This window comes from Arachis hypogaea, chromosome 11 (assembly GCF_003086295.3).
Source record: "Arachis hypogaea cultivar Tifrunner chromosome 11, arahy.Tifrunner.gnm2.J5K5, whole genome shotgun sequence".
Lineage (NCBI taxonomy): Eukaryota > Viridiplantae > Streptophyta > Magnoliopsida > Fabales > Fabaceae > Arachis > Arachis hypogaea.
In genome coordinates this window covers 37,249,705-37,270,472 of record NC_092046.1, presented here as the reverse complement: position 1 = coordinate 37,270,472, position 20,768 = coordinate 37,249,705, and the positions used below count along the sequence as shown (strand labels likewise).

The 20,768-nt window shown below is 32.3% G+C and overlaps 2 protein-coding genes and 1 non-coding gene across 3 annotated transcripts; all 3 read left to right on the top strand.

Annotated features, from left to right (window-relative positions):
- The first annotated feature begins 4,855 nt into the window (after window positions 1-4,855).
- LOC140176093 (protein NSP-INTERACTING KINASE 1-like) lies at window positions 4,856-5,200 on the top strand. The gene has a single exon (XM_072205963.1). The coding sequence runs from the start codon at window positions 4,856-4,858 to the stop codon at window positions 5,198-5,200; it is 345 nt and encodes a 114-aa protein (XP_072062064.1).
- A 5,210-nt stretch (window positions 5,201-10,410) lies between these two features.
- On the top strand, window positions 10,411-11,138 carry LOC112720698 (putative invertase inhibitor). The gene has a single exon (XM_025771740.3). It carries the CDS (start codon window positions 10,498-10,500, stop codon window positions 11,089-11,091), a length of 594 nt encoding a protein of 197 aa, XP_025627525.1. The 5' UTR covers window positions 10,411-10,497; the 3' UTR covers window positions 11,092-11,138.
- A 7,963-nt stretch (window positions 11,139-19,101) lies between these two features.
- On the top strand, window positions 19,102-19,205 carry LOC112724506 (small nucleolar RNA R71). The gene has a single exon (XR_003163665.1). It is a non-coding gene; the product is annotated as a small nucleolar RNA R71 (small nucleolar RNA).
- The last annotated feature ends 1,563 nt before the right edge of the window (window positions 19,206-20,768 follow it).

Genomic DNA, 20,768 nt, shown 5'->3' with positions numbered 1-20,768 from the left:
TTGGAGTTTATCACCAATTTCTTGATCTAATTGTTCATGAGAAGAGATAAAGATTGGTCTCTGATTTAGAGCCACACAATTTCATGAATCAAATTTTAGGATGATTATATGTCACGTATCAATCCCAAACCCAATTTTATAACCCCTGTGAGAAAGAACTTCAAGCATAATTCTATGATTCATTTTCCAAGGCTCACATAGAATTCAATTAGATCCAATTTCTCTTTTGATAGAATTTGAATCATTAAAATGAAGATCGAAGATCTTTCTAAAAAAATAATAAAAGAAGAATTTAAGATGAAGAAGAAATCAAATTAATCCATTGAAAATCAATAGAGATCTCTTTCCCAATGAAAAGAGTTAAAAACCCATAACAAAATATTTACAGAAGTGTGTGAAAGAAAATAGAAAAGGAGAAGAGAATGAGAGTGAGGAGAGAGTCCGAAGACTCCAAGCATGCCATAGTACACGTCATCATTGAAGATACTTGGGAGTCCTTCTGGATTTTATGCCCACCGTGCCACGCTAAGGGCACGCCCAGGGCTACGCCTGGGTTGGAGAGTTGGCGTGCCACGCCTTTGGCACGCCATAGTGCATGCCAGTGTTGGGAGTTCTTTAAATAAGTCTCACACAAAAATATGTCATGCAACAAAAATATGCCACAAACAAGCCCTTGAAGCCCAAATTGACGACAAAAATTACTTGGCGTCCCATGTCAAAGTCATTTTGGGCCATCCAAGGGAGCTAGGCGTCCCACGCCATACCTTTGCCGTGCCATGCCTGGTACCTTATGTAACTTATTTTTGGGCACTCAAGAACATGCTTTGGCATCTCACGCCAAACCCTTGGCGTCCCACGCCTGTTACTTCATACATTTGAATTGGGCCATCCTTTGATGAAAAAGTGTGGCGTTATATATATATCTTGTCTTTATCCTATTCTTCCTTAATGTTTTATTTTGTTTTGCTTTTCGAATGCGCTTTGTTCTTTTTCACTTACTCATTTTCGATTAGGGTTTAGGGTTTAGGGTTTAGGGTTTATATATATATATATATATATATATATATATATATATATATATATATATATATATATATATATATCCACCTTGAATCGTACCACCTTAGTATCATTGAATTATGACTCGAGTATAAGAATTTAAATGTTAGAGTGTTACATGGTTAATGGTTGATTATTTGCGGTTTGAAAACAATGTTTATGTAACGTTTGATTTTTCCTTAGGAACACACACTACATGATTTTTTCTAATTGGTGGAGGCTTTATAGTGAAAATTTTTAAAAACCTCCCTAACATCATCTATTTGTGACAATTTACAAAACTCCCAGAAATAAAAATCTCAGCATTTGCATAGTCAAAACACCCAAACATTTAAAGGTCCAAACAAACACTCAAAGCCCATACTAAATATGCAAACTAGGGCTAGCTTCGAGTGAGATGAAAAGTGAGCAAGACCTAATCGAAACCCTAAATTACAGTCGTCACCGTTGTTGTGATGTCACTGCCGCCACTGGCACCACCACCGCTACAGCCATTCATCTCCTTGCTGCTAGCGCTAATGCCACCACGTGCTTCGATAATCTCTTTTCCCGTTTTCTCTTCTGTCGATCCGTCACCTCATGTCGCGACACGGTAAATTTTGAGTTCTCCTTCTATGTTCTTTGGTGCATTCCTATAGAAGCTTTTCTTTATTGTTACTTTTGTGATCTCCTTCACGTTAATTTAGTTTGATTGATTACTTCTTTAATTTTGAATTTGGCTTGTTACTTTTGCGATTATTCAGTAACTTGATGGCGATACAATTAGTATTCTTATTTTTGCTTACTGATTTCGTGAGAAAATTTTTGTTATAATGCAAGGAATTAGTGATTTGGATGTAATATATATTACACATATATTCATCACCTTAGGTTGTCGCAAAGTTGAATGGGTTTTGAGACTGAATGGTATTGATCACCAGTACATAGAAGAAGACATCTTCAACAAGAGCAACCTCCTACTAGAGGTGATCCCTGTTCACAAGAAGGTTCCTGTTCTTGTTCATGGTAACAAGGAAATTGCTGAGTCCTTCGTCATCCTTGACTACATGGATGAAACATGGAAGCTATATCCACTTCTACCTCAAGATCCTTATGAAACAGCTCTTGTACGTTTTTGGATCAAGTTTGCTGATGAAAAGGTGATAGAACCAAAATCTTTATGACTATGATATTAATTAATTGAGTTGAATAACATATTAACATGCATTGTAGGTTATGCACGGTGGATATGTTGCAATTATATCAATTGGGGAAGAGCAGAAAAAGAGATTGAAGGCTATTGAATAGAGCGGAGTTGAGACCGCCCTTGCTTTCGCTGTTGACAATGATGACGGCGGCCCCAATCTCTTTCAGAAATTGGGCCTCCAAACCTTTATTAACCTCTTCACCAATTTTTACAACAGGTACTCTATCGTTATCCAACTCAAATTTATTCCAAATTTCTTAAATAACTCTTCAAAGTTAGTTATGACTTTCGACTTAAAGTAAGTGTTAGTCAGTCAATTTAGTTAGGATTGAACAGCTTCTATAGGAGTCCCTAATATACATATCAATTAGCATTCTCTGAAAATTCTCCATCATGCATTTCTCATCCTAAAAAGTAAAAATAATTAGGAAAGAGTTGATAACTTGATATATGTACATCATGAATTAAGAAAATTCATAACTATTCGCAGTAATTATTTGGTAATTAAGGAAGGAGTTGATATATGATATCATGAATTGAGGGACTACCTGGTGTTTCACTTTCTGTATTGTCAAGACCATTTTTTGCATGAAATCAACAAATCCCTGTAATGTGATAACCACAAATGATTAAAGTTAAACAAGGAAAAATGGTTCTCAACTCTCCAATGGGAGAAAAAGAGACACACATTGATGAACCACTATTTTATGACTTATTTTGGATCAAATCAAGTGGATTCTATCAACTTTACTCACACTTATCCATATAATTTGCATGTTTTTAAGTTTTCTTCCGAATTTTGTGCTATGATTGAAAACATGCTTCCTAAGCCTTAAAATTGTGAATTTTTAATCCTTTGTTATTATCATTCGATGCCTTGATATGTGTGTTAAGTGATTACAGGACTTATAGAGCAGGAATGGCATAGAGGATGAAGAGAAAGCATGCTAAAGTGGAAGAAACACAAGAATTTAAAGATTTGAGAAGCTAGAAGTGACGCGCGCGTATGGATGAAGCGTACGCGTGATCAAGCAATCTTCCAAGAAACGCGTACGCGTGAGTGATGCGTACGCGTGACCTTATGCAGAGCCCACCGACGTGTATGCGTGACGAGCGTCACGTGCTGCAATTAAAGGAATACGCTGGGGGCATTTCTGGGCTGATTTTCGCCCAGTTTCAAGCCCGAAGATGAAGTCAATACGCTGGGAATGGAGCTGCGACAAACTACACACACTTTAGCTTAGTTTTTAAGTTTTGAATTCTAGTGAGAGAAACTTTGACTTCTCTCTAGGATTCTTAGTATTCTTAGTTTTACTTTCACTTGGGTCTTGAGAGAAATTGCTGTTACTTTCATTTTCTAGTCATTTTTCTTATAGTTTTCTTCTCTAATTTCTTTAGTACTATTTTCAATTTGGTTACTTGAATTCATGTTTGGATCTTGTTACTCTTAAATTTTGTTAATGCATTGAGTTATTTCCATATCCATTGTTATTGCTTGTTTTGTTATTGTTGATTGTTCTTAGTGGTAATTTGAATTGAGTTATTTTTCTAGTTTTTATCATGTCTTTTATTTTTGCTCACTAAGTATTTGAGAAAATATCACCCATGATCATGGAGTAGATTTCCTTGCTTGGTTTGGGGTTGAGTAATTGGATCCACTTGAATTGTTATATTCAAGTGTTGATTGGGTCATCATCGTCTTCTCCAATAAAACCAAACATTCTCGTATCATATATCATTCTCTTCCCTTTATTAGACAAAAATGGACTAGTAAGTAAAGAAAAGCGAAAAGGTTTCATGCAATATGCAAGTGTTGCATTGTCTTTATTATTGGGTTGGTTACCAATTTTATTCTTTATTACTTCTCTTGCAATTATTCTTAGCTGCTCAAGAATACTTGGCTAATTCTTACCACTCCTTTTATCTGTGGCAGCCAGCTCGCTGGCATGCTTAGAGGAGTTAATTTAGGTAACCAAACCATTCTTAAATTCTGAGTTTTAGGTTGATGAATGTAAATGGTTAATCTAAACCAAAATACAAAAGGATTTATTTATTCGTTATTGCAACTTAACTTTTATGTATTATTTTCATGGGTGTATTAGTATGTGGGTATATCTTTGTTGGTTACATGTTATTTTCTTTCATTTAATTTTTATCTTGTGCTTCTTTCTGTATCCTAATATTTGAATTTTATTGTTTACAGGCGGGATGCAAGGGGCAATCATGGAGCTATTGAGATATTGTTTCCCTTGACATCCAAGATTAATGTCATTCCTAATTGGACTGTTGATGGGATAATTGAGTATATGCAGTCCAAAATAAAGAAGCAACAGGTATTGAAAGTCTTGGGATAATTGCTTTTTGCTTGATTCTTGGATGTCTCTGTCTCATAGTTCTTGATTTTGCCCTTGTTCTTTGGTGCAGGCATAAGCACAATCAATAAGCATTCTTTGATGTTAAAGGTACTTTCCAATTAGCATCATAGTTAGCATTTTCTTTTTCTTTAATTGAGTACTATAATAGTTCCTTCAATTCATATACAGCTTAATGTTGAATATTTTTTATGTTTCAAACCGGCATCACGAAGAAGTATACCTTGAAAACTTGAAGATGTTCCAATTCAAAGAACTCCAAGTTACTACCAATAACTTCAACAATAAGAACATTCTTAGAAAGGGTGGTTTTGGAAATGTCTACAAAGGAGTTCTCTCTGGTAGCACTCTTGTAGCTGTCAAGAGGCTGAAAGATGGCAATGCCATTAGAGGAGAGATTCAATTTCAGACTGAAATCAAAATGATCAGCCTCGCCATCCACCGGAATCTCCTCGGACTCTATGGATTCTGCATGACACCAACAGAAAGGCTTTTAGTTTACCTTTACATGTCCAATGGCAGCATCGCTGCACATCTGAAGAGTAATATCAATCGTAGAATTTCATATGAAGTTGACATTTAGTAACTAATAGACTAAAAATGCCAGCTGATGTTGGTGGATGTACTTATTGGTTTTGCGGATGTGGTTCATTCAGTCATAATTCTCTTGTCATAATTTATTTTGTTTCTATTTACTCTTTATTTTATCGGATTCCTTTTAATTAAATAAATAAATATTGATGTCACTACACTAGAAGGATAATTTAATATTAATGATATTTAAGCATTTGTATTTGATATAGTAAGAAGTGTATTGTTTTAGTAATTACAATTTTTCAGATGTTTTTTACTTAGATTTTTTTAATTTTGATATTAAAAAGTAAACTTTTAATTTGTGAGGATGTAAATAAGATGAGATTAATGAATGATTTGAAATTAAAAATAAATAATTATAAGATTTGTGGAGGTTTAAAAATCTCACAAAATAATTAATTTTTGTTAAATTAAAAAATTAATTTGTGAAGATTTTAAACTGACATAAAAGTTATTTAAAACCACCACAAATGTCCAATATAAAACCTCTACTAAACACACACAAAACCTCCACCGAATAGATTGTGAAAGTCTTTAAAAACTCTCCATAAAAAACTTCATGGTACTTCAAATTTTGGAAGTTTTAAAAACTTCCACAAACTATTTAGTGAGAGTTATAAACCTCCACAAATAAAAGAAAAAGTTGCCACAAATAAATAAAAACTTTATAATGACAAAAGAAATTAGGTGTTGGGCTTGAATTATGGGCGCTAGCAGGCGCCATCTCTATATATCATGGACACCTCCTTGACACCCTAAATAATTAAGATGTTAATTATTTTTTTATTGTACTTTATTTAAATTATAATAATTTTTTTATGTAGTTATATAAAATAATTTTGGTGATGTTAATAAAGATTAAGATGTTTATCATGATAATTTATTAATAAAGATGGAGTGTTGAGAATTAAAAGATGTATAATTAATTAACGATGATTTTTATTAAAAGATATTTTTGTAACATATAATATTTTTTTTTTGTAGTTTATTAATAGTAAATTTTAAGTGGTCTCATGTATATTTTTATATAAGTATACTTAATTTAGTGTAAGATGTATGAATACTTATTTATGACAATTTTAAAACTCCTCTCGCGAAATCGTGTAATTAGCTTCTCACTTTCCTACATTCTTATCTTTTTCAAGAAACTGACGAAAAGTCTATGAAAATTTTAGTGAACATTTGGTTGTACTTTAATTTTATTATCTTATATATTTTTCTTTTGCCATTATTATTATATCTTTTAAAGAATTCTATTATTATTATTATTATTATTATTATTATTATTATTATTATATACGTGTGTGTTTGCATATTACTTATATAAAGAATTCTATGTGCCTGTTTGTAAAAAGAATAAAAAAGAATTTCCAAATTTTTCTATTATGATCAATTCAATATTTTTGTTTATTATAAATATATTTTGTTTAAGAATAATTTTTATTTTTTAAAGAATATTGTACGGTGTTATGTATTTAATTATTTTTATTTTATAATATTTGACTAATTTAATTAAAAATATAAAATTATATATATAATTATATTACTAAAAATTAAATTTAAATAAAATATTATTAGAATATATATATATTAAAAATAAAAGTTGAGGAACAGAAAGGCTATGCTTATATAAAATATTGTTATGTTTTTAAAGTGATGCAGTAACAAAGATAATAAGTATAGTATATTATAGTAAGTATGAGTGATAAAAAAACATAGCTTTAGTCTTTAAGGACATTACTTGAAAAGTGTATTCTATTCTCAACGCCAAAACCTTGAGAATAGGGCCGAATAAACATCTCTCATTAAAGCATCCTCAAAGCCAAAAAAACATAATTTTTGTCTAAGGCGATATTTTTTCCATTCTTAGCTACACTTTTCAAATATAGTTAAATGGATAATTTTTTTGTAGTGCATGTGACATATGCACATGTTTTTTTTTTCTTTCTAGACTTATGCCATCTTATTTAAATTTGGTTGAAAAATATTTGTACATATATATATATATATAGAATAATGCTACATATTTAAATTTTTTTGTGAACTAAATCTAATCAAGTTAAATAATAAGACTTGGAATAATGCTAATTTATTTTTTTGTGAACTAAATCTAATTAAGTTAAATAATAAGACTTGGAATAATGTTAATTATAATTAATTTTTAGTATGATAAACTAATTTAATTAAATTTTATTAACAAAAAGACTTGAATGTGTATATTATATACCATGATACCCAATTTCCAAGAAAAAAGCTAAGGGACGGTTGTATAGTGAGTAATACGATCATCCAACAGTAAAAATAGATAAATGTTGCTTGCTTCTCCTACGTTATTCTTTAATAGACTTTATGTTGAATGTGACTGCAAGGTCATATATACACTATGAAAGGCACGTCCAACTTAATTCCATTTGTTCTTACTATAAGTCACATTGTCACCCAATTCCTTTGCTTTAAGAGATCACATGTATTCATGCGTTACGTGACAAAATTTCTGTTGGCTTCTAGCTAAATATGACGTACATGGATAACATTACTAAAAACGGCCAAATCACAACAGAAAGTCCTCTGAAAGCAACCCAGTTTTATGGCTTTCGGTCAGCTCTTGCTGGACCAAGTTTTTAATTCCTTCATTAATTATTTAATTTAATGTTTGTATTATTGATATTTTTCTGATCCTCCTCAATTTTAACTGTGGTTAGGTCTAAAAGCTCGCTCATCTCATTAGAAACAAATATAATTTAATAAATTTTTATCAAATAGTGTTATACATTGGGATAATCATAGAAAAATTATCTTTAGCGAATTAATGATATAGAGCTTGTTTGGGTGAGCTTTTAAGAAAAGATCTTTTTTTGAGTTATTTTTTTTTAAAAGATCTTATGAAAAAGTAAAAATAATTTTATGTTTGGGTATCTTATGTAAAAAGGTCTTTTTATCAATCAATTATGTTTGGGTATAACAATATAAAAGTACTTTTTTGTTTATTTATTACATGAAAAACATCTTTTTTTTAAGGAAAAAAGATCTTTTAAAAAAAGATGTAAATTACAGCTTCTCAAAAAAGATCTTTTTTTTATTTTACTAGTTCTTTTACTTTTACTACTAGAAATTTGCCAAACACGTTAAAAAATAAAAAAAAATCTTTTTTCATTGAAAAAAGATCTGTTTTTAACAAAATAATGGCGCCCAAACATGCACATAGTGTTTAATCATCATAAGAGTGCTTTTACACAAAATTATCAATCAATTATGTATGACTTCTGATGAAAATAATATATTCAACATGAATATTATTTATTAGGTAAAAAATAGTAAATTGACAAAAAAAATTATTATAATTGGTATATTCATTTTATCAAATATTCTTCTATCTAATACTATAAAAAATACACTGGTCACCTTAATTACTACACTCTAACTTTCATCGGCAACGATAGAATGCTTAAATTGAGTCATTTATAGTTTATGGTATTCATCAAACAAACAATCAATTAAACATTTATCCGTACATTCTCATTTTGAGTATATTTATACATAAAAGAAATTATAAATAAAAAAAGAGTTGAAATAGCAAAAGCAATAAAAATGATGATTCTTAGAGCAACTTCGATCCAATAGGATCACTTTTAGGTATCAATTTTGACCTGTGTAGTAAATGAACTGATTTAAAATTAAAACTTGCATTGAATATATTTTTGAAATGAAACTGGTATCAATAAGAAGATACCGTATCACTTAAAAAAAAGAGTGAAATATTGTCATTTGTCTAAACTCATCCATTAAATAAATACAAATAGTGTTACTATAACGTTGTTTTATTATAACGTTGTAACAAAGATTCAATTAAAATTTACTCAAATAAATTAGACGTGCTTATTTATATTCTGCATTTTATTACTTTATTTTTTATTTTCTTATCTATTTGGTAAAAAAATAGATCCAAATTAATTTAAGGTTATTTTTTTAATTATTTATAAAATACTAATGTTTTTTCTCAATCTAAATATAATTATTAATTTTGTAATTTATATTTTTATTTTAGTTAAAATTTTACAATTTAATTAAATTTATTTAAAATAATAAAAAATAATTTAAAATTTAAATTGAAATAAACCATGCATTAGAGTGACAAATTTTATATTAAGTTTTAAATCAAGTCTTATGATATATAGTTTACATATATTTATATGGCATCTTGGAGACTTAAAATAAAATAAAATTAATACCAAATATTAGAGATACTCTTATAGATTTGTTTGGCCATTTATATATAAAAGATCAGAAGATTATGATTATCTAACAAAATTAATTTGTATTTATTACATTCAATTTGAATAAATAAGAAATTATCTTATTTTAGTTTGGTCATTAATTCACATTATTTGAATTTGACTCAATACTTCAATAGATATGATTTAATTTGATTTGATATAATTATTAATTGAAAATATCTCAGTTGTCTATTTTATTCATAGATTTATTATTTTAATGACTAATAAATTAATCAAATCAATTAATTAATATACATAATTAATATAATTAATTTGGTTTAATAAATTAAAAAATAAGTAAAAAAATACTACCTGAATATTAAAAGAAATAAATTAAAAAAATACTAACAAAATAAATAATTGATATACATTATAATAAGGCCCGTTTGAGAAGTTTTAAAAATAACTTTATGAATAGTTAATGTCTGGTGCAATTTTCAAAACTAAATTGCAGCTTTTTAAGAAGCTATTTAGGAGCTTATAGAGAAGTTAAAAAAATGACTTCTCTCATAATACTACTACTTTTTATAACTTTTAGAGCTAAAAACTCAAATACAAAATAACTATTTATAAGCTACTTTTAATATAGCCATTTATTATTTAAGTTATTTTTTCAAAAAGAATTTAATTAAGCTGTTTATCCAAATTGGATCTAAATTGTGTGATATTTAAATATTTAATCAAATTAATTAGTTGATATAACTAATTTATCGTAATAAATTATATTTAATGAGTTAAAAAAATAAATTAAAAAATACTTTCAGAAGTATACCACATCAACTCTGTCATTAAATACAAAAACCCAATTTTTATAGAATAGAATAGATAATATTATATACTATAATGAATGTCAATAAGTCCTTAATTAATATATATATATATATCATTAGATTCCCATAAAAGTTTCAAATAAATAGCCCTAATTGTGCATATAAATGCATATGCATCAGAAACACAATTCACATACATATTGACATTGCAAGTACAAGCAAGGGTCTTAAAGTGCAAGAAAATGAAGTCCTCCACCTCATCATCATCAGGCCTAGTAATTAATTTCCTTCTCATCTTAATCTTCATCATCCAATTCTCAAATGGTTCTAACTACATCAACCTTATCTCTAAATCATGCAAGGAAGCGTCAGAAACCGACCCAGACTTCAGCTATGGTTTCTGTGTTAATTCCCTTATTGAAGCCATATCCAAAAACCACTCATCACCACAACCCAACAGCATAGAAGATCTTGTGGTCATTGTAATTAAGCTAACAAAGTCCAACGGCACTAACATCATTTCCAAAATCTCCAGGCTCTTGAGGAACAAGAACTATTTAGTTGATCCATACGTGAGGGCTTGCTTGAAGGATTGCTTCGACCTCTACCATGACTCGCTGTACTCTTTGGAAGACGCCGCGGCCGCTTTCCGGTCCAAGGATTTCTACACTGCCATCACAAAATTGAGCGCTGCCTCGGATGATCCGACTACGTGTGAAGATCAATTCAAGGAAAAGAAAGGTGTTTCCTCTCCTTTAACGAAGGATAACCAAGTTTACTACCAACTCAATATTATAGCTCTTGCTTTCACCCAAATGTGTAATCATCATGTTTGAGAAAGATTAGGTGTTACAATTAATATACAAGTAATTGCTTGCCCTTACTCTTATTTCGTACATTAATATATATATTACCCAATGAATCGTAAAATTAAATATGATTCATTCAATAATGAAATTATTTCTTAACTTAGTGTATAAAATAAAAATAATTAAAAAATCATTTTAACTCAATTTGCACTATTAATATATGAATTTTTACTCTTTTTGTTCAGAAATATTTGTCATGTTGTAATAAATTTGGTACGTTTGAAATTTAATATATTTTAATACGACCAATATATAAAGCAAAGATATTTTAAAACGGATATGTGAGCTTGATAAAAGCATATATTGTTAATTACATACTTGTGAATTATACGAGCAGTGTGTGTTTGGACATTATTTATTATTTATATTGTGTTGATGACACGTTGAATTTATTTGTACTATTTATTATATATATACATTAAAGGAAGTTATATGGTATATGGTACAACAATAATGGCTTTTATTTTCTCATGAGTTAAATAATGCGTGTCTGAAAATAAATAATTGCAACTTTTTTCTGCTTTTCCCTATCTCGGAGTACAAAGGTGGTTCATATATTCCTTTGCGCCTCGTATGTGTCTTTTGCCTCTGGATTGATGGTCTTATTAGCTATACGACTATATATTATTACCATCAAGGGATTTTGATTCCGTTTATTTTATTTTTTCATTAATATTTTTTAAAAATATTATTAGTATATTAAAATTAATTATTAAAATTATTATTAATATATTTGTGTATAAATTTATATATAATTTAATTTATTTTTAATATATATTTATATTTTAATATATAATTTTATATTAATAATTAATTTTAATAATTAATTTTTAATATATACATAGCATAAAAAAATATTTTTATTCCCCCTTGGATGATGGCTCCACATATAAATAGGTGAGAGGCTGTTGACTGTTCAACTAAGAATAGAGATAGGGAATTAAGGATATGAATGCAACATAGAATTGGTTCTTGAAAAGCACTATGTATGCATATATGCATCCCCTCTTTATTTAAATGAAACCACTCGATGCTGGCATCTTCATTTCCGATATTTTTATACAAAAATCTAAAATAGCTTCTGGCATTAATTAGTATCGTATGCCGTTATATATATTGTTAGTGTTGTAGAATAAACAAAGATAATATATAAAATAAAAATATATAAACAGAAGATTCTAGTATTAATATTTATGAATATAATAATTTTAATATAATAAAGATAATTTATATATATTTATCTACTAATAATATAGTAACTCATTAGTAAAAGAGAGAGAAGAATAGTATATGAAAAAGAAAAAAGTAATTTTATTATTAATTGTAGTGTGTAATTAACGGAGGCTTAACCTCCTATTTACACATGTATAGGATTTACATTTTCAATCTTTACTAAATGTAAATTTTCTTGGTAATATGAGTATTTTATCATGGAAATATTGAGCCACCCATATTATTAATGGTCATCCACATCATTCATACTTATCACAATACTCCCCTTTAAATGACCATTTAGGATTATGCCTCATTAAAACTTTACTAAAGAAAAATCTAATGGAAAAAAACTTTAGTAAAAGAAAAAAAGTACAAAATCCTTTCTGATGGGAACTATCTCATTAAAAACCTTGTCAAGAAAAACCCAATGGAAAAAAACCTGGCCAAGGAAAAAAGAGTATAGTCTCCCCCTATTGTTGACATCATTTAATGTCTCAAAATCGGCGCATCCCAATCTTATATACCAATCTTGTCACTTGAGCGGATCTGTTGGACATTAATTGTCTCTTGATTTTGAAGATCATGAGTGAAGAAGAATTTGGGAGAAATATGCTTTGTTCTATCACCTTTAATGTATCCACCTTTAAGCTGAGTAATGCATGATGTATTATCTTCAAATAGGACAGTTGAAGCTATTTTATGATCAATTAGTCCACATGATGACAGGATATATTGGATCAAACTCCTGAGCCAAAAACACTCGCGACTAACTTCATGTATCGCTAGTATTTCAGCATGATTAGAGGATGTTGTCGCAATCGTCTGTTTCGTTGACCTCCATGATATAGCTGTACTACCATATGTGAACAGATATCCTGTTTGAGATCTCCCTTTGTGTGGATCAGACAAGTATCCTGTATCTGCATAGCCAACTAGTTGTGACTTGGATCCATAGGGATAAAACAATCCCATATCAACCTGGTGCACAGAATTGTGATCACACTTTTCACAACTCCGGTACAACTAACCAGCAAGTGCACTGGGTCGTCCAAGTAATAAAACCTTACGCGAGTAAGGGTCGATCCCACGAAGATTGTCGGCTTGAAGCAAGCAATGGTCATCCTGTAAATCTTAGTCAGGCGGATTCAATTGGTTATGAGTTTTGATAATTGAAAGATAAATAAAACGTAAATTAAAATAAAGATACTTATGTAATTCATTGGTGGAAATTTCAGATAAGCGTTTGGAGATGCTTTGTTGCTTCTGAACCTCTTTTTTCCTATTGTCTTCATCCAATCATGCGTGCTCCCTTCCATGGCAAGCTGTATGTTGGTGGATCACCGTTGTCAATGGCTTCCATCCGTCCTCTCAGTGAAAATGGTCCAGGTACAATTTCTGTACGGCTAATCAACTATCGGATCTCTTGTCTCGGATGAAAAATACCAGGCACAGCTACCACACGGCTAATCATCTGTCGGTTCTCACTTGTGTCGGAATAGGATCTCTCTATCCTTTTGCACACTGTCACTGCGCCCGACATTCGTGAGTTTGAAGCTCGTCATAGTCATCCCGTCCCAGATCCTACTCGGAATACCACAGACAAGGTTTAGACTTTTCGGATCTCAGGAATGCTGCCAATTGGTTCTAGCCTCTACCACGAAGGTTCTAATCTCACATATTCAAATGCTCTGTTGTCAAGAGAGGCAAGTCAAATCCATGGATCAGAGACCCAAGAGAATATACTCCGGCTATCGTCCAATGACTACGTTAAACATCATGTAGACCGCTTGTGGTTGTCAGGCATGCAGATCTTGGCTAAGCGAGTAACGAAGATAGTGAGTGATTGTCACGGGTCACCCCTTCAATCTGACTTAACTGAATTAAGTACGAGAGTATATCTTGGAGAAGAAGTAAGCGTGAATTGAAAGAAAAACAATAGTACTTGCATTAATTCATGAAGAACAGCAGAGCTCCGCACCTTAATCTATGAGGTGTAGAAACTCCACCGTTGGAAAATACATAAGAGAAAATAGCCTAGGCATGGCCGTGAGGCTAGCCAAGCATGAAGTTGATAAAAGATGATAAAGGTCCAAATACAATAGGAAAGACTAGTATTTATACTAAACTAGTTACTAAGGATTATAGAAATTGAGTAACTAAGTACAGATAGTGCAGAAATCTACTTTCGGGGCCCACTTGGTGTGTGCTTGGGCTGAGCATTGAGCTTTACACGTGAATAGGCCTTTTCTAGAGTTAAACGCCAGCTTGGATGCCAGTTTGGGCGTTTAACTCCAGTTCTGGTGCCAGTTCCGGCGTTTTACGCCAGAAAAAGGTCTCTGGCTGGCGTTGAACGCCAGTTTGGGCCATCAAATCTCGAGAAACGTATAAACTATTACACATTGCTGGAAAGCCCAAGATGTTAGCTTTCCAGCCCAATTAAGAACGTGCCAATTGGACTTCTGTAGCTCCAGAAAAATGCGTTTGAGTGCAGGGAGGTCAGAATCCAACAGCATATGCAGTCCTTTCTCAGCCTCTGAATCAGATTTTTGCTCAGGTCCCTCAATTTCAGCCAGAAAATACCTGAAATTACAGAAAAACACAAAAACTCATAATAAAGTCCAGAAAAGATGATAAAAGTCCAAAAACTAATAAAAATATAATAAAAAGTAACTAAAACATACTAAAAACTACCTAAAACTGCCAAAAAGCGTATAAATTATCCGCTCATCACAACACCAAACTTAAATTATTGCTTGTCCCCAAGCAACTAAAAACAAAATAGGATAAAAATAAGAGAAAATACAATAAATTTCAAAATATCAATGAAGCTTATTTCCAATTAGATGAGTGGGACTAGTAGCTTTTTGCTTCTGAACAATTTTGGCATCTCACTTTATCCTTTGAAGTTCAGAATGATTGGCATCCATAGGAACTCAGAATTCAGATAGTGTTATTGATTCTCCTAGTTTAGTATGCTGATTCTTGAACACAGCTACTTTATGAGTCTTGGCCGTGACCCTTAGCATTTTGTTTTTTAGTATTACCACCGGATACATAAATGCCACGGACACATAACTGGGTGAACCTTTTCAGATTGTGACTCAGCTTTGCTAGAGTCCCCCAGTTAGAGGTGCCCAGAGTTCTTAAGCACACTCTTTTGCTTTGGATCACGACTTTAACCACTCAGTCCCAAGCTTTTCACTTGGACCTTCATGACACAAGCACATGGTTAGGGACAGCTTGATTTAGCCGCTTAGGCCGGAATTTTATTCCTTTGGGGCCCTCCTATCCACTGATGCTCAAAGCCTTGGATCCTCTTTACCCTTTCCTTTTAGTTTAAAGGGTTACTGGCTTTTTGCTCTTGCCTTTTGGTTTAAAGAGCTATTGGCTTTTTCTGCTTGCTTTTTCTTTTTCTTTATTTTTTGCCATGTTTTTTCGCAAGCTTTGTGTTTTTCACTACTTTTTCTTGCTTTAAGAATCAATTTTATGATTTTTCAGATCATCAATAATATTTCTCTTTTTTCATTATTCTCTCAAGAGCCAACAATTTTAACATTCATAAACTTCACTATAAAAAATATTCACTATTCAAGCATTCATTCAGAAAACAAAAAGTATTGCCACCACATCAAAATAATTAAACTATTTTCAAGATAGAATTCGAAATTCATGTACTTCTTTTTCTTTTTCAGAAAACATTTTTCATTTAAGAAAGGTGAAAGATTCATGGAACATTCATAGCTTTAAGACATAGACACTAAACCTTAATGATCATGTAATAAAGACACAAACATAGACAAAACATAAAGCATAGAAACGAAAAACAGAAAAATAAGAACAAGGAAATTAAAGAACGGGTCCACCTTAGTGACGGTGGCTAGTTCTTCCTCTTGAAGATCCTATGGAGTGTTTGAGCTCTTTAATGTCTCTTCCTTGCCTTTGTTGCTCTTCCCTCATGGCTCTTTGGTCCTCTCTGATTTCATGGAGGATAATGGAGTGCTCTTGGTGCTCCATCCTTAGTTACTCTATGTTGAAACTCAATTCTCCTGAAGAGGTGTTGAGTTGCTCCCAATAGTTGTGTGGAGGAAAATGCATCCCTTGAGGCATCTCAGGGATTTCTTGATGAGGGACTTCCTCATGCTCTTGTTGAGGTCCATGAGTGGGCTCTCTTATTTTCTCCATCCTCTTTCTAGTAATGGGCTTTTGAGATGAATCTCTCCATCTCCCATGACTCGGAGTTGGAAGCAACTGCCTTCTCTTTCCTTTTCCTAGAGGTTTCTCCGGCCTTAGGTGCCATTAATGGTTATGGAAAAATAAAAAGCAGAGCTTTTTTTCCACACCAAACTTAAAAGGTTTGCTTGTCCTCGAGCAAAAGAAGAAAGAAAGGAGGAGAAGAAGAAGAAATGGAGGAGATAGAGGGGTGTTTTGAAGTCGGCCAATGGGCGTTTAAGTGTTTATGATGTGTGAAATTGAAGGAGTGATGGTTTGAATTTGTATGAGTGGGGGTAGGTGGGTTATATGATGGTTTTGGAGGAGAAATGGAGGTGATTGGTGGAGGTAATTTTGGGGAAGAGTGTTATGGAAAGGTGTGAAAATGAGCGAGAGTGAGTTGGGGTAGGTGGGGATCCTGTGGGGTTCACAGATTCTGAGGTGTCAAGGAATTCTGGTCCCTACACCTTTCTGGTGTTTAAACACCCTCTGTGTGCCATGTCTGGCGTTTAAACGCCAGTTTGTTGTCTTTCCTGGCGTTAAACGCCAGGCTGATGCCCCTTTCTGGCGTTTAATGCCAGCCAGACATTATTTTCTGGCGTTAAACGCCACTCTGTCTGCCAATTCTTGCATTTAACGCCCATAATGCTGCCAGACTGGGCGTTAAACGCCTATTCTGCTATCCTTACTGGCGTTTAAATGCCCGTAAGCTTGTCCTCCAGGGTGTGCTATTTTTTATTCCGCTTTAATTCTGCAACTGTTTTTGTGACTCCACATGATCATCAACCTAAAGAAAACATAAACTAACAATGGAAAATGAAATGAAAAAGTAACTAACATAGATAAATAAGATTGGGTTGCCTCCCAATAAGCACTTCTTTAATGTCAATAGCTTGACAGTGAGCTCTTATAGAGCTTCACAGACACTCAGAGCATGATGGTGGCCTCCCAACACCAAACTTAGAGTTTGAATGTGGGGGCTCTACTTGACTCTGTATTGAGAGAAGCTTTTCATGCTTTCTCTCCATGGTTACAGAGGAAGATCCTTAAGTCTTAAACACAAGGTAGTCCTCATTCAATTGCAGGACTAACTCTCCTCTGTCCACATCAATCGCAGCTCTTGTTGTGGCTAGGAAGGGCCTTCCAAGGATGATGCATTCATCCTCATCCTTCCCAGTGTCTAGGATTATGAAGTCAGCAGGGATGTAAAGGCCTTCAACCTTCACTAAGACATCCTCTACAAGTCCATAAGCCTGTTTCATTGATTTGTCTGCCATCTCTAGTGAGATTCTTGCAGCTTGTACCTCAAAGATCCCTAGTTTCTCCATTACAGAGAGTGGCATGAGATTTATACCTGACCCCAGGTCACACAGAACCTTCTCAAAGGTCATGGTACCTATGGTACAAGGTATTAAGAACCTTCCGGGATCTGGTTTCTTCTGAGGTAATTTCTGCTAAACCAAGGTATTCAGTTCATTGATGAGCAATGGAGTTTCATCCTCCCAAGTCTCATTACCAAATAACTTGGCCTTTAGCTTCATGATTGCTCCTAGATACCGAGCAACTTGCTCTTCAATAATATCTTCATCCTCTTCAGAGGAAGAATACTCATTAGAGCTCATGAATGGCAATAGTAAGTTCAGTGGAATCTCTATGGTCTCTGTATGAGCCTCAGATTTCTTTGGTTCCTCATTAGGGAACTCCTTAGTGATCAGTGGACGTCCATTGAGGTCTTCCTTAGTGTAAATCATTGCCTCTTCCTCCTCTATAGGTTCGGCCACTTTGGATATATTGATGGCCTTGCACTCTCTCCTTGGATTTTCTTCTGTATTGCTTGGGAGAGTACTATGAGGAATTTCAGTAACTCTTTTACTCAGCTGACCCACTTGTGCCACCAAATTTCTGATGGAGGACCTTGTTTCAGTCATGAAACTGAGAGTGGTCTTAGATAGATCAGAGACTATAGTTGCTAAGTCAGAGAGGCTCTGCTTAGAATTCTCTGTCTGTTGCTGAAAAGATGATGGAAAAGGCTTGCTATTGCCAAACCTATTTCTCCTACCATTATTATTATTGAAGCCTTGTTGAGGCTTCTGTTGATCCTTCTATGAGAAATTTAGATGATTTCTCCATGAAGGATTTTAGGTGTTTCCATGGGATTCTCCCATGTAATTCACCTCTTCCATTGCAGGATTCTCAGGGTCATAAGCTTATCATTCAGAGGAAGCTTCTTTAGTACTGCCGGATGCAGCTTGCATTCCAGTCAGATTCTGAGAAATCATATTGACTTGCTGAGTCAATATTTTATTCTAAGCCAATATGGCATTCAGAGTATCAATCTCAAGAACTCATTTCTTCTGAGTCATCCCATTATTCACAGAATTTCTTTCAGAAGTATACATGAACTGGTTATTTGCAACCATATTAATGAGTTCCTGGGCTTCTGCAGGTGTTTTCTTCAGATGAAGAGATCCACCAGTAGAGTGGTCCAATGACATCTTGGACAATTCAGACAGACCATCATAGAATATATCTAAGATGCTCCATTCTGAAAGTATGTCAGAAGGACACCTTCTGATCAATTGCTTGTATCTTTCCCAAGCTTCATAGAGGGTTTCACCTTCCTTCTGTATGAAGGTTTGAACTTCCACTCTAAGCTTGCTCATTTTTTGAGGTGGAAAGAGTTTGGCCAAGAAAGCATTGACCAAATTTTTCCAAGAGTTCATGCTTTCTCTAGGTTGTGAGTCCAACCATATCCTAGCTCTGTCTCTTATAGCAAAGGGGAAAAGCATAAGTCTATAGACCTCGGGATCAACCCCATTGGTCTTAACAGTGTCACAGATTTGCAAGAATTCAGCTAAGAACTGATGAGGATCTTCCAATGGAAGTCCATGAAACTTACAATTCTGCTGCATTAGAGAAACTAATTGAGGCTTAAGCTCAAAGTTGGTTGCTCCAATTGCAAGAATTGAGATGCTTCTTCCATAGAAGTTGGAAGTTGGTGCAGTAAAGTCACCAAGCATCTTCCTTGCATCTCTAGCATTGTTTTTGGGTTCGGCTCCCATGTCTGCTTCTTTTTCAAAATTTTCTGTAAGGTCCTCTTCGGAGTGTTGTGCTTTAGCTTCTCTTAGCTTCCTCTTCAGAGTCCTTTCAGGTTGTCCTTATCCTTGTTCCTGCTCATATGAAAAAGAAGAGAATAAAGAGAGAATGGGAATCCTCTATGTCACAGTATAGAGATTCCTTTATGTGAGTATAAGAATAGAAGAATAGAAGAATGAGAAGTGAGAGGAGATGAGTAATTCGAACAGAGAGAAGAGAGAGGGGTTCGAATTATGAGTAGAAGAGAAGTGTTAGTAATTAAATAAAATAAATAGAAAGAGATGAGAGAGAGAATAAATTCGAATACTAAGAGAGAAGAGAAGTGTTAGTAAATAAATAAAATAAATAGAAAGAGATGAGAGAGAAAGAGTATTCAAATTTTTTTAAGTAAAATAAAAGAAAAATATTTTATTTTTATTTTAATTATTTAGTTAGTGTTTGAAAATATTAAAAGAAATAAAATAAAATTAGAATTTAAAATAATTAGTTAATTAAAAAGAATTTTGAAAAAGTGGTTAGTGATTTTCGAAAATTAGAAGTGGAAAAGTAGTTAGGTGGTTTTGAAAAAGATAAGAAATAGTAAACTTTTTAAGATTAAAACAAACAAGTCAAGTAGTTAGTTGAAAAAGATTTGAAAATAAATCTGAAAAGATAAGAAGTTAGAAAAATATTTTGAAATTAAAATTTTAAAAAGATATGATTGAAATTTATTTTGAAAAAGAATTGAAAAAGAAATTAAAAAGATGACTTGACTAACAAGAAACTAAAAGATATGATTCTAGAATTTAAAGATTGAATTTTTCTTAACAAGAAAGTAACAAACTTGAAATTTTTGAATCAAAACATTAATTGTTAGCAACGATTTTCGAAAATATGAAATAAAATTAAGAAAAAGATTTTGAAAAATTAGTTTTAAAATTTTTGAAAACATTAAAAGAAAAATAAAAAAGATTTTGAAAAATTTTAAGAATGAAATTCGAAAATCATAAAAAAATGAAAAAGAATTAATTTTGAAAAAGATTTGAAAAGATAAAGTTTTTAATTGAAATTTTGACTTGACTAACAAGAAACAACTAAATTTTAAAAATTTTGACCAAGTCAACTCAAAATTTCGAAAATTATGA

Coding starts and splice junctions, on each gene's coding strand:
- LOC140176093 (XM_072205963.1), top strand. CDS start 4,856: ATGTTCCAATTCAAAGAACTCCAAGTTACTACCAATAACTTCAACAAT.
- LOC112720698 (XM_025771740.3), top strand. CDS start 10,498: ATGAAGTCCTCCACCTCATCATCATCAGGCCTAGTAATTAATTTCCTT.